This window comes from Coregonus clupeaformis, chromosome 21 (assembly GCF_020615455.1).
Source record: "Coregonus clupeaformis isolate EN_2021a chromosome 21, ASM2061545v1, whole genome shotgun sequence".
Lineage (NCBI taxonomy): Eukaryota > Metazoa > Chordata > Actinopteri > Salmoniformes > Salmonidae > Coregonus > Coregonus clupeaformis.
Window position 1 is genome coordinate 22730652 of NC_059212.1, and position 17128 is coordinate 22747779.

At 41.9% G+C, this 17128-nt stretch overlaps 1 protein-coding gene and 1 pseudogene across 2 annotated transcripts in view; one reads left to right on the forward strand and one right to left on the reverse strand.

Annotated features, from left to right (window-relative positions):
* The window catches only part of LOC121535101 (2-lysophosphatidate phosphatase PLPPR4-like), a 29490-nt gene extending 14650 nt beyond the window's left edge, over positions 1-14840 (reverse strand). The window contains exons 1-2 of one of the 2 annotated variants that reach the window (XM_045206258.1): positions 14514-14840; positions 5604-5789 (exon numbers count right to left, since the gene is read on the reverse strand). In XM_045206258.1, the coding sequence (XP_045062193.1) occupies positions 5604-5789; positions 14514-14591 (264 nt within the window). In that variant the 5' untranslated portion in view covers positions 14592-14840. Of the gene's footprint in view, positions 1-2456; positions 2605-5603; positions 5790-14513 lie in introns of those variants that run through there. The other variant, XM_041841822.2, reaches the window with a different exon arrangement.
* LOC121534762 lies at positions 6000-9985 on the forward strand (annotated as a pseudogene).
* Positions 14841-17128: the final 2288 nt, after the last annotated feature.

The window sequence follows — 17128 nt, forward strand, 5'->3', positions numbered from 1 at the left end:
CACAATTGGTGGCTGACTAAATACTTTTTTCCCCACTGTATCTGAGATCCATCAGCTAGGACTTGACATTGGTTAAGCAAATCTCCCCATTCTTGCTCAATTTTGCATGCCTTCTTAAACAGCTACAACTGTATATGCTTTCGCAAATCAAGTCTTCTCTTGAGTTGGGCTCGGGGATGGAACAACTGTTGAACGTCTGAGCTTGTGGTTGTTTGTGGGGGTAGGGTGGGGAGAGTTTGTGCCTTACAAAAGTATTCATCCCCCTTGGCGTTTTTCCTATTTTGTTGCATTCCAACCTGTAATTTAAATGGATTTTTATTTGGATTTCATGCAATGGACATACACAAAATACTCCAAATTGGTGAAGTGAAATGAAAAAAATAACTTGTTTCAGAAAATCCTAAAAAATAAATAATGGAAAAGTGGTGCGTACATGTGTATTCACCCACTTTGCTATGAAGCCCCTAAATAAGATCTGGTGCAATTACCTTCAGAAGTCACATAATTAGTTAAATAAAGTCCACCTGTGTGTAATCTAAGTGTCACATGATCTGTCACATGATCTCAGTATATATACACCTGTTCTGAAAGGACGCAGAGTCTGCAACACCACTAAGCAAGGGGCACCACCAAGCAAGCGGCACCATGAAGACCAAGGAGCTCTCCAAACAGTTCAGGGTTGGGTTATAAAAAAATATCTGAAACTTTGAACATCCCATGGAGCACCATTAAATCCATTATTAAAAAATGGAAAGAATATGGCACCACAACAAACCTGCCAGGAGAGGGCCGCCCACCAAAACCCACAGACCAGGCAAGGAGGGCATTAATCAGAGAGGCAACAAAGAGACCAAAGATAACCCTGAAGGAGCTGCAAAGCTCCACAGTATCATGCTGTGGGGATGTTTTTCATCGGCAGGGACTGGGAAACTGATCAGAATTGAAGGAATGATGGATGGCGCTAAATACAGTGAAATTCTTGAGGGGAAACCTGTTTCAGTCTTCCAGAGATTTGAGACTGGGACGGAGGTTCACCTTCCAGCTGGACAATGACCCTAAGCATACTGCTAAAGTAACACTTGAGTGGTTTAAGGGGAAACATTTAAATGTCTTGGAATGGCCTAGTGAAAGTCCAGACCTTAATCCAATTGAGAATCTGTGGTATGACTTAAAGATTGCTGTACACCAGCGGAACCCATCCAACTTGATGGAGCTGGAGCAGTTTTGCCTTGAAGAATGGGCAAAAATCCCAGTGGCTAGATGTGCCAATTTTATAGAGACATACCCCAAGAGACTTGCAGCTGTAATTGCTGCAAAAGATGGCTTTACATAGTATTGACTTTGGGGGGGGGTATGTCTCTATACGCTTTGTTTGCATTGTTTTGCATGCTCAAGTTTTCTGTTTTTTTGTCTTATTTCTTTTTTGTTTCACAAGAACAAATATTTTGCATCTTCGAAGTGGTAGGCATGTTGTGTAAATCAAATTATACAAATCCCCCCAAAATCCATTTAAATTCCAGATTATAAGGCAACAAAATAGGAAAAATGCCAAGGGGGGTGAATACTTTCGCAAGCCACTGTATGTATCCCATGTCTGTTGCTAAGGGGTAATAATGTTAGGGACAGTATACGATTAATCACAATAATTGTTTCCCATAAAATAAAATGTGGAGAAGGTGAAGGGTTCTGAATACTTTCTGAATGCACTCTACATATTTAAAATAATATTTATATTTCTTTAAAAAATATATGGGGAATTGGAAATTATGCAAACAATTACAATGATTGAAGCCACAATCTATTTGCAATATTAAAATACAGCAAATTAAAAATGATGAACACATATGTGAATGTGTATGTTTGAAATACTAGAAAAGTGTGTTCAATCTACAAATCATAAAAGTAGTAGTAGAAAACAGAATCCTCAAGGGGTGAAATTGTTTTGGCAGAAGAATCATTCATAAAAATGTAATTTCAACAAAGAAGACTTTGGACAAAATATACATTTCAAACATAACAGATAAATGATGACACTTTAACCTGTAAAAGCCCAAGGGCAGAACACTTCTAGAAGAGTGAGATACATTCATGCTACATAGGCATGCCCTCTGAATAAATTAATATCCATTGCCAAATTGTTTAAATGTTCTATAGCGGTTTACAATTTTCCATTTTATGAGTAATTACTACAGTACAGCCTATACCAGGGTTCTTCAATTCCGGTCCTGGAGGGCCAAAACACCTCTGTTTTTCATCCTCTCCTTCTAATCAGGGGCTAATTCAGACCTGGGACACCAGGTGAGTGCAATTAACTACCAGGTAGAAATTAAAAACAGAAGTGTTTCGGCCCTCCAGGACCGGAATTGAAGAACCCTGGCCTATACTGTATAATGTAAAGTGTGCGTTCTGCATGGTAGGAGGAACATGACATTAAATAGGTAATTGCATGCATTTACTTTAATGATGAGAGGATCAGCGAGTGGGAACAAATTATATAAGGCAGGATTCATAGTCCATCAATAATATCTCCTGTTGGGGGCCTTCCGAGTGGTGCAGCGGTCTAAGGCACTGCATCGCGGGTTCGATCCCGGGCTGTATCACAACCGGCCGTGATCGGGAGTCCCATTGGGCGGCGCACAATTGGCCCAGCGTCGTCCGGGTTAGGGGAGGTTTTGGCCGGGGGGGCTTTACTTGGCTCATCCTGCTCTAGCGACTCCTTGTGGCAGGCTGGGCGCCTGCAGGCTGACCTCGATCGTCAGTTGAACAGTGTTTCCTCTGACACATTGGTGCGGCTGGCTTCCGGGTTAAGCGGGCGGGTGTTAAGAAGCGCGGTTAGGCGGGTCATGTTTCAGAGGACGCATGACTCGATCTTCGCCTCCCGAGCCCGTTGGGGAGTTGCAGCGATAAGATAAGATCGGAATTGGGGAGAAAAAGGGGGTAGAATACAAAAGAAAACATTAACAAAAAGATCCTGCTACAGAACATGTATTTATTTATTTATTTTATTTAACCTTTATTTAACTAGGCAAGTCAGTTAAGAACAAATTCTTATTTACAATGACGGCCTACCAAAAGGCAAAAGGCATGGGATAGAAAATAAAAATATAGGACAAAACACACATCACGACAACAGAGACACCACAACACTACATAAAGAGAGACCTAAGACAACAACATAGCATGGCAGCAACACATGACAACACAACATGGTAGCAACACCACATGACAACAACATGGTAGCAACACAACATGGCAGCAGCACAACATGGTAGCAGCACAAAACATGTTACAAACATTATTGGGCACAGACAACAGCACAAAGGCAAGAAGGTAGAGACAACAATACATCACACGAAGCAGCCACAACTGTCAGTAAGAGTGTCCATGATTGAGTCTTTGAATGAAGAGATGGAGATAAAACTGTCCAGTTTGAGTGTTTTTTGCAGCTCGTTCCAGTCGCTAGCTGCAGCGAACTGAAAAGAGGAGCAACCCAGGGATGTGTGTGCTTTGGGGACCATTAACAGAATGTGACTGGCAGAATGGGTGTTGTATGTGGAGGATGAGGGCTGCATTAGGTATCTCAGATAGGGGGGATTGAGGCCTAAGAGAGTTTTATAAATAAGCATCAACCAGTGGGTCTTGTGACGGGTATACAGAGATGTTGATGTTATAGAATCTATTTATTTGATATATCTCAAATAAGGGGGATAATATGACGTTAATGACTCAAGGAGAGAGATAGGGAGTTGCATTAACCATCATAGCACATGATGCTAGAGGTGGACACATAAGCCATTATACTGAAAGGATTTTAGTATGCTTTTGTATTATATGGCCGTCTGTAGTTTTTGTGTATAATACTAAAGATGTATAGTGACCTATTTCTTTAACAATTACAGTCACAGCTCAGTATCTGAACCATATTCATTTTGACTGCAAAGCCAGTTTCATTGTCCGATAATGTAGTCATATAGCTAAAGTAGAAGAAAGCTAAATAGAGAAACCAAGTGTAGATTCCTCTGTGTGTTTCCACCTCGAGACCAAGTAATGCAAGCTTTAAAAAACACAAGTAAACCCTTCAGTGGAAAGCTGTTTTATAAAATCCATAAATGGTTTTAGCAGATGAATTTCATCTATAACAATAATTGGCCTTATCATGGCTATGCTTTATCATAACCTACTGTCATTCTAAGCACCCCAAGTCCACCTGTTAAATATAGCATGCAGTAGGCTACTATAGGACTTCAAAAAACCTTCACCACATGACCCGACAAATTTCTGTCTCAGGTCTGTCTGTTTGTCTGTCTGTCTCTGTCTGTGTTGATGTTCAGACAGTGGCCCTAGGTGGGCAACAGTCCAATAGAAACTGACAGCGCCAGCCAAACTGTACGGGTCTGAGAGACAAAGCATGACACTGCAAGAAGCACAGGTTGCCTAGGTGATAACAGCCAAAAGAGAGAAAGAGAATGTGTCGCCAAGCGCGATGCTGTCAGAGGAATTTTTGCTGAGGAGCGTAGAGAGAGAGCAGCAGCAGAGTGATGCTAAGAATTGTATGAATATAACACGCCAAATGAATGTTGAATTATGACAATTATTAACCAGAAAAATCAGGAGATGTTTTGGAATGTGTAGGCCAACACTTTCCATAAAAGGTCCATGGGAAACTGTCTCACAGACACCGTCAGGTCTGTTGTTTTCTCACATTAGCAGTGTCTAATACAGAGAAGAGACCATAGATAGAAAACCATAGAGATGTTATCTTTATGGAAGAGACTATTACAAAATCAAGACCTTTAGCAAAATGATGGCATTTGAACCCCTACAAGCCCAAAGCCAGAACACTTGAAAACAATGAAAACCTATTCTTTACTAGACCCTAAAGGTAGATCCACTGTACATGGAAAAACCCTAGGGAGTGTACACTTCTGGGTGAGTGAACCCTTAGAAGTGATCCTACAGTCTAGGAGTGAATTCATCTGCATGAGTAAACAAATTGTGACATACCATTGGGAGAAAATCCTTCTGAAAATAGTAAATCCAGGTAAATGAGCATTCTTTTTTGGAGTGAACCCCAGACAGTGTAAGTAAGCCCTTTGGATTCTCCCTGAACTCTCATTCAGCCTGAATAAACCATATGTGACTACTGAAATGTGGATGAACCATTTGGAGGGAACACACTGAGTTTAAGGGCATGCTGGCCGTGAGTAAGCCCTTAGAAATGAAACACGAAGAGTGAATTTAGCTGGCACACTGAATATTGAACCCTTAGAGGGGGACTAAGCACACACACAGTGAGTAAACCAGGACAGAGTGAGTTTTCCAGCACACAGGCCCTAAACCCTAAGAAGTGATCACTTCAGAATACATTTGGGGAAACACTGACTGTGAGTTCACCTAACACCGGCATGAGAGTAAATTGAAGAGCACACTGATGCTACTAGCCTGGTCCCAGATCTGATAGTACTGTCTTTCCAACTTCTATGGTCATTGTTTGGCTTGACTAGGAGTTGGTAAGACAGCAAAAACAGATCTGGAACCTATGATGCTACATCCTTTAGGCAACCAATACGGAGCTAGAGAATGAGGTTTGTGGTTATACTGACCGTAGCTGCAGGTCCAGCGAAGGCCAGGCTGAAGAGCATGAGGAAAGGGATGACTTCCTCAGCGGGCTCGATGTAGGGCATGCTCAGACTGCGGTCATTGCAGCTGTAACCCGACCGCACCGGTTTGAACACATCGGTCAGCTCCAGGAAATACAGGCTGACCACAGAGGAGGCCAGGATCGGGAGCTGGAGGGAGAGAGGGGGAGGGAGAGAGAGAGGGGGGAGGGAGAGAGGGGGAGTGGTAGGGAAGACAGAGAGAGAGATGAGGTTGAGAGGAGGATAGAGGAAGACAGAAAGAGAAAGAGAGAGATAAAGCAGAGGAGGGCGATAGACAGATGTTTGAGAAAGAAAGAAAGAGAGAAATGAGAGACAGGTTAGAAGCTGTCATGATAACATATGGCAAGCAGCAGACAGAAAGCAAACTACTATAAGAGCCATGTCGGACAAGCCATCCAAAATACAACCCACTATTCTTCAAAATGACATCCTTCCTGAGCACTGAGATTTTTGCCTTTTAAACTGAAATGATCTTCCAGACAGGGCCACAAAGGGGCCACTGCTTCCATTCAGCGACTTAATTTAGCAAACTAAGAAACATAAAGAATACAATAATGATAAGTGGTTTGATATTAAACACTATTGTGCTAAGAGTGATTGGACCACAACAGAATTCCGCAGTCTTAAGCGCTTTACCCTTAGTGCTTGTTGATAACCAACTGTTACCCAAGCACAAAAACACTTTGTACCGCATTGCATAGTACACACAGAACCAAAATAACATAATGAACTGAACACGGAGAACACAAAATGAGTGGCTTATGAAAGCAGTGATTACACAGGGTAGATTTTCCATTTATTCTCCATTTATAGTTCTCTCCACTTCAGAAAAATCTGAGTGCTCTGTGAGAACTGGGTTTCTACAGATATCACACAGGCAGTTTCCATATGCCTCTTGCAACGGAGATTACACATTATTACAACAGCAACAGAATGGCATAGCATGCAATCTGTTGAGAATGAGTAAGGACTATTGATAAAAAACAATGGAAGTGTAACATTTGAAGGGAAAATACATTTGAAGGGAAATGTTTATCTTTTTGCAGCTGACCAAAGGAATCTTCAGGAGCTGATGGCATTTACAGATCTTACACCAGTGAGAGGAACAATTCTCTGTTGATGGGGGTGGAGGTGTTAATATAGTAGGAGGGACTCTTATTGGTGGATGAACACAGAACTATAGTGTTGGGGTTTTCTTGACTGACTAGAACACTGTGCCTTGGATACAGTCTAGGCTACCACTAGGGCCCAGAGTTAAGGTCACATAGTAATGCAAAGGTTACATAGTAAGGAAACACTCCACTCCCCTATCCCTCATGTGGGTTTCTCCAGCTTCATGCATTGAATGAGCTCTAATTCAAGTAATTTAACGCTTCTTCAACCCCAAGGTTGACAGTCTCATTCTGCAGCATGACAGTCTCATTCTATCCAGTCAATGGGTTGCTTCATCTTCTTCATGCATTTTAATCAGCTAATATGCCAGTGCTATAATCAATACAGTCTAGATTAGAATGATAATGGCTTTGCTAATATAATGAAGATCACGATTGATATAATAACTGTACCAACCACTGCAACAGCTGACAATGATACGAGGGCTGTACAGTCAACCATTTTACTCGCATATGTGCCTAAATACTTTGCTGTGCGATCTGAAAATGTAATCTAGAAGCACCAGTGCGCCTAGAAAAATTACGTTTTCTAGCTTTAATATCTCAAATATTGTTCATTGTGCTCCTACATTTCTTTGTGTGCCCCTACATTTTTCAATTTAGGCGCACACATGCTCCTTGTAAAAAAGGCTACTATTACTAATACAACCAAAACCACAATGTCTACCTACGATTTATGCTCAAAATAATCAGAACTCATCGACAGTGGATTTAGAAAGCAAAGTACCTGTTTCAGATTATGTGGTCTTGTGAAAAAGTTAAGTTAGGAGTCTGCTGTTTTATTTACAGCAAGATTATAGTGGTAGGCTGTCAACTTTATATTTTACAAAGTGGATCCTAGAAAATAAGTAAAGCTAGAATAACTGTCTTGTAAACATTTCACAGTGTCCTACAGCTCCTTTACTTTAAAGCTGCACTCATAACAAGCATTATTACTATTGCAGAGGGACACGCAGATAACTTTTAGCAGTCTACCCTTTTCCTCCAGCCCTGAAGGTCTGAAACAAACTGTCAAAAATGTATCCTAGTTGCTAACTCTCCAACTGGAACGGGTCAAACCAACTCACTTCTACAGAGGTGACATTATCTTTCTAAAATACATCACAGATTTTACACTCCTAATAATAGCATAGAACCATACCTCAACCCAAAACAATAGAAACCCTAGACCCACTCCAATTTGCATACCGCCCCAACAGATCCACAGATGATGCAATCTCTATTGCACTCCACACTGCCCTTTCCCACCTGGACAAGAGGAACACCTACGTGAGAATGCTATTCATTGACTACAGCTCAGCGTTCAACACCATAGTGCCCTCAAAGCTCATCACTAAGCTAAGGATCCTGGGACTAAACACCTCCCTCTGCAACTGGATCCTGAACTTCCTGACGGGCCGCCTCCAGGTGGTAAGGGTAGGTAACAACACATCTGCCACGCTGATCCTCAACACGGGGGCCCCTCAGGGGTGCATGCTCAGTCCTCTCCTGTACTCCCTGTTCACCCATGACTGCATGGCCAGGCATGACTCCAACACCATCATTAAGTTTGCCGACGACGATGAGACAGCCTATAGGGAGGAGGTCAGAGACCTGGCCGTGTGGTGCCAGGATAACAACCTCTCCCTCAACGTGACCAAGACAAAGGAGATGATTGTGGACTACAGGAAAAAAAAAAAGGACTGAGCACGCCCCCATTCTCATTGACGGGGCTGTAGTGGAACAGGTTGAGAGCTTCAAGTTCCTTGGTGTCCACATCACCAACGAACTATCATGGTCCAAACACACGAAGACAGTCGTGAAAAGGGCACGACAAAGCCTATTCCCCCTCAGGAGACTGAAAAGATTTGGCAAGGGTCCTCAGATCCTCAAAAGGTTCTACAGCTGCACCATCGAGAGCATCCTGACTGGTTGCATCACCACCTGGTATGGCAACTGCTCGGCCTCCGACCGCAAGGCACTACAGAGGGTAGTGCGTACGGCCCAGTACATCACTGGGGCCAAGCTTCCTGCCATCCAGGACCTCTATACCAGGCGGTGTCAGAGGAAGGCCCTCAAAATTGTCAAAGACTCCAGCCACCCAAGTCATAGACTGTTCTCTCTGCTACCGCACGGCAAGCGGTACCGGAGAGCCAAGTCTAGGTCCAAAAGGCTTCTCAACAGCTTCTACCCCCAAGCCATAAGACTCCTGAACAGCTAATCATGGCTACCCGGACTATTTGCACTGCCCCCCCACCCTCACCCCATCTTTTTACGCTGCTGCTACTCTGTTAATTATTTACGCATAGTCACTTTACCTCTACCCACATGTACATATTACCTCAACTACCTCAACTAGCCGGTGACCCCGCACATTGACTCTGCACCGGTACCCCCCTGTATATAGCCTCCCTACTGTTATTTTATTTTACTTCTGCTCTTTTTTTCTCAACACTTTTTTGTTGTGGTTGTTTTATTTTACTTCTTTATAAAAAAATTAATGCATTGTTGGTTAAGGGCTGTAAGTAAGCATTTCACGGTAATGTCTACACCTGTTGTATTCAGCGCATGTGGCAAATACAATTTGATTTGATTTGATTTACACACTCAAATAACAAACAGAGAGAAACTAAACCCCTGCTCCAAAATATGGCACCTCCACACTGGGCAATGTGAATGGGCACCCAATCCAGCACGTTGTCTCCCCCTAGGACCGGAAGCACACATCGGACGTGGGGGAAACAATGTCACAATGAGTTGCCAATTAACATCTATAAAGTGGTCTAGCTAGCTACTGTTCCTGTTACCTACCAATATCCAATGTCTTCTTAGCATCTTGTATTGTTGCATTCAGATGGATAGGCCTAGCTAGCTACAGTATGAAGTCAAACTCACACTGGTTTTAGATTAGTTATTGCCACTAACCAGTACTTTTGGAAAACTGTATGGACTTTGAATACATGATTTACTACAGTAAAATGAGTTTATTGTTGCTGTAATACTTGTTCTTCAAACAGACTTGTTGTGTTACCTCGCCAAACAAGTCCCCAAATCCCACTTGATGTCTGAGGATGAGTGGGACTGGGAATGCAGCAGTCTCTTGGATGCGTTCACAATATGATTCATGATCCCCAGCCTCCCATTCTCCTGTTGAGACAACCACTACCAAAATGATCTACATTCGGGAACATTCCTTAGAACATTCCTTCCTGTCAACATTCTAATGTGGTATTCAGTGAATACTTGCTTTAGCTCCTGTTATTTTTCTGTCACTCTAATATACAGTGATGTTGTATGATTTCACAAAATTGCTGCATGTAAAAAAATTTGTATACATATCTAAAGTGAGTAATTTATTACTTTTAATGATAGCTAAATACGGACCATGTAAACTAAGAACTGTGTAATGTTTCTTAAACCACATGCTTGTGTGGGAGCAATTATTGACATGACAGTATAACCAAACAAACACAGAAGCAAGGTGAATGAAGTTGCACATTTCTTCAAACACAACAATGGCGACTTATATTAGTTAAATTACTTTGCAATGTTATAAATATTGGGCTAATCCTGCAGCATAATATGTAGCCTAATGTTAGTAATAAACTCGGCAACAGGTAGAGTAGACAATCAACGGACGCAAGGCAAGCCCCTTCCATAACATGAATGATGACGAAGGAGATATATACAATAGGCCTATAAACCACAGTGCCACAATTTCTGCTTCTCGATAATTACCATATTGTTCATCACATGCCCAATCCATCCATCCATCCATCCACATCCATTCATTTCTGAAGCATCTTACATTTGCCTAAAAACTATGGGTATAAACCTAATCACAAACAAACACCTTAGGAGCTGTGCTACATGGTTGCCCACCATACTGATAGCACTTTGCAACCTCATGCTCGTTTAATAAGAGCTTATCATGGAAGTCTGTTCCTGCATCTGTTCTATGACTGCAATCCAGGTTCTGTGTAGGCTCTCTGCTCATTATGACGACACCAGTTAATTTACTAATTGAGCTCCATAAAGAAGTTAACTGAATGATGATCTGCACGATCATCTTGCCTGTCCTTAAGCAATCGTAAATGAACATCAATGTAAATTGTCTGAAGAAGGGGCAACAGTGGGTTTTTCCCCACCTAAGGGCAAATGTAAAAAATGCAGCGTCACATGGAATATGTATATTTATGTTACAATAATGCAGTTTCCCCGGTTGAGCGACCAATGGCTTAACAGCAACATTCTTCTTTCCTTACTGTAGCTCTGAAGAAATAGTCACCATACCTTTTATGAAGGTATTCAACATGAATTGAGTTCGTGGTTTCCACTTTTCATGTTTCCAATTTTCATAATGTCTCTCTCTCTCTCTCTCTCTCTCTCTCTCTCTCTCTCTCTCTCTCTCTCTCTCTCTCTCTCTCTCTCTCTCTCTCTCTCTCTCTCTCTCTCTCTCTCTCTCTCTCTCTCTCTCTCTCTCTCTCTCTCTCTCTCTCGCCTACCCAGGGCTATCCTTCTTGTTATTGTCACACATAGACAGAGAGTTAGCCTTTATTCATATCCTGTTGAGGTTATTAATGCTTACTCAAGCATAGTAAACACAGTCGACATCAGCTAAAGAGAAGAGAATAGAGGAAGAAAGAGGCTGGAACAGAGAACACTCTGCTGACATTATACACTGTGTACCACTGTGTGGTTCTCCATTTTCATTACTCGTATCTTATTTATTCTCACCTTTCCACTGACTTTTTACTGATACCAGACATGTTGGGCATATTTGGGGATGGAGAAGGGAACCCAAATTTGGCCAAAAGCCAGCATTGCCGTCCACTACAGTCACTGCTTCCAACAATGGTATGGAATGGAATTAACTATTGAACTAACCTAACGTAGCAGGCATAAAATAAATGCCTGACACTAGATCCTACATCCCTCAAACTCAACTCTGGACCTCAAAGCCAGTTCCAATGCTTTTTTTTTCATTTCCCCCCTCTAATCAGAGACTGATTTAGACCTGGAACACCAAGTGGGTGCAATTTATTATCAGGTAGAACAGAAAACCAGCAGGCTCCGGACCTCGTAGGGTAAGAGTTTAATGACCAAAAGCGAAAACTGCATCACAGGCTCTATTTCCATTTCCCCTGAAAACCGGAACATCCGGTTGTTGGGGACTCAGCAGAGGCTACTATTGAACTAAAGCCAGCTCTGTTATGAGTTGGACCATTAAAGGTCCAATGCAGCCGTTTTTATCTCAATATCAAATATTTTCTGGGTAACAATTAAGTACCTTACTTTGATTATTTTCAATCAAAATGGTCAATAACAAACAAAAATAGCTTCTTAGTAAAGAACAATTTCTCAATCAAAAATGTTGCTAGGACTATCTGGGAGTTGTCTGAGTGGGGAGGGAAAAACTGAAAACTAGCTGTTATTGGCAGAGAGGTTTGGAACTCCCTTTCTTATAGGTCTATTAACATAATATAAATACTATTTACCACCAGGTGATGTCACCAGGCAGGCCAAAACTCCACCCCACCAAAACAGGCTGAAATTTCAGGCGGTCTTTTTAAACAGCTCTAATTCCAACCTCATGGTGTGGAAATATATATAAAACACACGTAAATCTAGTTTGTGACTGCACTGGGCCTTTAAGCCTGCACAGCCCACATATTCTCCAATCCAGACATACACTGCGTATACCAAACATTAGGAAGACCTTCTTAATATGGAGTTGTGGCCAGTTAAATAGTCAGAGCCACATCCAACTCACAAGTTAGCAGGACATTTATGTTGTTCATCCTCAACTCATATCTGTAGGGCTTATGTTTCCAATAGTGAGTAAAACCAAAGTCAGTGTTGACTTCCATCTCTTTGACGGACAAAGTGAAGAGAACCTCTGCATGTCAATGACATGTTTGCATTTCAACCCTCCTGCCTGCACTTTAGAAGCCCCATGAGAAAGCTTGTCCTGCTTAATATGGGCATCTAGCCCTCTCCAATGTGTACATCCAAGAACCAGGCCATATAGCCTACTATAGGGGGAAAATGTGACCAAAGGAGTCCATCCTCACCTTTTCTATCACCTGGTTTGGGTCTGCGTCTGCCCACTGCAAGGGCAAACTGCAGTGCATCGTCCGGTCTGTGGAAAGTCATCGGTTGTCACCTGCCCTCCATCAAGGACCTGCACGCCTCCAGGATAAGGAAGCGTGCAGGTCAGATCATCGCCGACCCTGCCCACCATGGACACCCCATATTTCAAAGACTCCTCTCTGGCAGACGGTTTAGGCCAATCATGACCAAAACCGCCCACCACCTGAACAGTTTCTTCCCCCATGCTGTGGCCCTCCTCAACCGGCCATCGGGCTCATAGGGATTAAGTGACTTTGCATTGGGCCGATTACTGCACCTTGTCATCAATGACCTCGAATACCAATCTGCACTATACTGCAATGGCACAATGTACACCTCAGCACAACACTGTATATGCACTGTATATATTCGACACAGCAACATCCCTCCCTCTGCTTATATAGATATATCCCATCTGTAAATGGTATATTCCCACTGTAATCAGCCTATAATATACTCTAGAGTTTTATGTTTTATGGTTAGTGTTCTGATATTGTATATTCTATATGATGTCTATGTGGACTTGTGTCTGTACTCTGTTTGTATATTGCTGGCAGCACCTTCTCACCAAGGCAAATTATGGGTATGTGTAAATGTATTTGGCGAATAAAGGTGATTCTGATTCTGAAATCCATTATTTCAAAGACCAACCTGATGTTCTTTTCAGGTAATCATCTATAGTTAATCATCAATTGATCTATAATAAATGAAAAACATGGCCTACATATTTGTTGGAGCATCATCAAACTCACAGTAATGGTTTGTAACTACACAGTAGTGTTCAGTGCCATGGAGAACTCCCAGATTCAGCAGATGCCATTAATACCTTTCTTTTCATTAGGCCTCTAATCACACAACATGCAAATGAATGAACCAATCCTTGGCCACATTAATATTTGACTTAGGTGTAACAGGCTGTTTAAAACAGTAGGCCTGCATAAACTAACATGGCATATTAATATTCATGATTTCCAGTTTCATCATCCATGATCACTGCTTTGGAGAAAACAAACAAGGCTAAACATGTTTCATTCCTGTTGTTTCTTGAACGCAGCATTCTTTGGTAGTCATTTTTGCATAGTCCAATTAGTTTTTATGAACATTCTCTAAATGATGTGGGTGTTGAGTTATAATCAATGAAACAGAGATGAAACAAGAATGATGTGAGTATTCGGATCACAAGATGAGAGTGAAATTATTTATTATTTATCATGTTCAATACTTCACTTGATAGGCTACTGTATGAATCTGTGATGACACATGACAGAAAGACATGACGAGAGCCACCACCGCCAGCTCGTTAACCTTGAATAAGTAGTTTTAGGGCAACCTCATCATTAATCCTAGCCTTGAACGTGACTGCCATACCAATGCACAGTACCGTGACTGAAAATGACACACATTCTGCGCGGCTACCTGTAGGCTATACAAATATGATACAGCTGTATTTCGTTGCTTTTCCGCTGTCAGTCACCGCATATTCATTCAAAACACATTGTTTGTCTAGGCTACTCCAGCGCCAGCGGTTCAAGCGCATTGGAGCTGTCGCGGAATGGTAAAACTCACCTACCTCAACGAAATAGAAACAAGGCAGCAAGGTAACGCTGTCTTTGGTCACCTTCCCTTTTAATCTCTCTTTAGCAGACATGATGAACCTCCTGTCTCTCCTTTGAGAGGCCGGAGACAGAGAGTTGTATTTAATTCCGCCCGTAATTTTGGCAATGTAAGAGATTACGCTTCTGTAGCTGGTGATTTCAGCTTCATCGCCAAGTGTCGCGCTTGTGTTGAATGAACGGCTCTACTGCAGCCAGTCACTCGCGCACCAAATCACTATAGAAGCCAACCGCAAAACCGAATGGTAAAATAATTTTTTTTGTGCGTATTTAGGTATCTAGCGCGAAAGACTTGATCCAAATATTGCATTGTATTCCTTGAGAGTATTGAGTATTTTGCCGGTGACAACAACGATGTACAACCAGAAGGAAAATGCAAAAATATCGATGCAAGTGACGTCAGAACAAGTGTGCTTAAAACCTATTTTTCACACGGGTGGCACGCATGGGAGTACGCGCACACCCGAATGAATACACAGTGCATGGCAAGTGTTTGTATGTGCTACACATATAACGATTGTAGACCCTCTAGTTCTGCACTCATTGTTGATTTTCATGTCAACATCTGTCATTGAACACATTTTACATTTTAGTCATTTAGCAGACGCTCTTATCCAGAGCGACTTACAGTTAGTGAGTGCATACATTTTTCAACACAAAATACATGTCATCATTGAAGAGGGGAATTGAGGCAGAAATGCATATCTAGCCTACTGGTAATAGATAGATAACCTAAGCCTTTTATGCATATTTTGCTATAGTATCCCAAGGGTCTTGAACAGAGAGAGATGCAGTAGACAGACAGATAGACGGACAGACTAACGGACACATACAAATACCCACCTCTAACTTCATTGCTGTACAACACAAACACATCATCAACTTCCCTTATGTGTTTCCTTTTATGCAGAATGCTTTCTAATCCAGTCACTTTAGCTGGTTTTCACTTGTTTGTTATTCCACACAAGATCTATAGGTGAGAGATTCCTGACATCTTCCATTTCTTATACCAATCTAGTGAATACTGGGGCAGTTAGCTGAATTGTGCCACCACGCATGGGATTCAAACCCTCAGCTCCAGCTGTGTTAACTGCTTCATATGGTCAGTAAATTCTGATCCTTTTCTTACCATTTCATTATTTGTTTCAATTTGTTCTTATGTGGTGGTTGTGGTGACAGTTGTATCATGGTATTGTTGTAAGTGTCATTTCAGCTTTATTCAGGAAGATGTAAACACTGGACATTCTAATGTTATTACAACAGATTTATGCAAACGAAAATGGCAACAACCCCACAAGCAACCACATTTGAACTCTTTCTTCAATGGCTTTAAATATCAGATTCAAAACACTTGTGACTGATTAACCAAGGCCATAGTCTTTACATATCTTTTTTGATGAGATGTGTTTCACCTCAGGTGTCCACAATTCAGAGCTGGTAACTGCCGCCATCTAGTGCTAGAGCTTGAATATTACAATAGAAGGGAAGGTTTCATCCCAATTGTTATTGAACAGCCTCCTTTCCTCACTACTTTAGTACCTTCCCCTGATTACCAGTTATTTGAAACAACCTGATAAATATTGCCCTGAGAACTCTTGGTCCTTATGATAAACCACAATACTGCCGAGCACCCTGAGTTTTTCCTGGTCAAGTCACATGGTCAGGAAAAATCCAGGGGCCCTAACTGAAAGTTATATTATAAAGATTAATTCCAGTCTTTTCAACTGTCAGTGATTAGATAGTAAATAGTGTTATTCAATGGTATTGGAACATTGCCAATGGTGTGCTGTAAAACATGTAAGGTCCTTAACACCCACACACTCACATCTCAGAATAACCACCGCAGGAGGCAGCCTGGCAGGCAGGCAGACGCATGCCTTTTCATCTCCCTCTGTTAAATGGGAGCCAAATGGGTGTTAATGGTAGGCTACTCCATGAACAGGCATGACAAGGCACTTCATTAGCTTTTTAGATTAGAAATATTCATTTAACACTATTGTAAGATTTGCATTTTTAGATAGTGATATCTTCAATATAATTTATATCCATTGTAGTCCATCTCTTCCTCTTCCTATTCTTCCTCTTCTTCCTCCTCTTCTTCTTCCTCTTCCTCCTCCTCCTCCTCCTCCTCCTCCTCCTCCTTCTCCTCATCCCCATGATGAATAGTGTTTGTACAGTAACCTACTGTATGTGTTGATCAACATACTGATCAATGGGGATCTGTAGTCTCCAGTTGTGCCCAGTAAGGTGAGTGTGTGTGTTGTAATGTTATGTGACCCTATCCTCTATCCCCATGCAGGATCATGTCTAAGCTGACCCTGGCCGACATGAACATGCTGCTGTTCCGCTGTGACTCTGAGGAGCAGGAGGAAGGAGGAGGCTTCTACAACATTTTCTAGTGGACCAGCTTCGAGTACGGTGGCCTGTAAGGTACAGTTCACTCACAGGGGGTGGGGTTCGGACACACTGAAGAGTAGGTAAATGTTGCCCCTAACCACCGTCATAATTGTCATGATACGACATTGTGTAGCAGTGATTCTTAAACAAGGGGACTAGGACCCCAATATTTGGA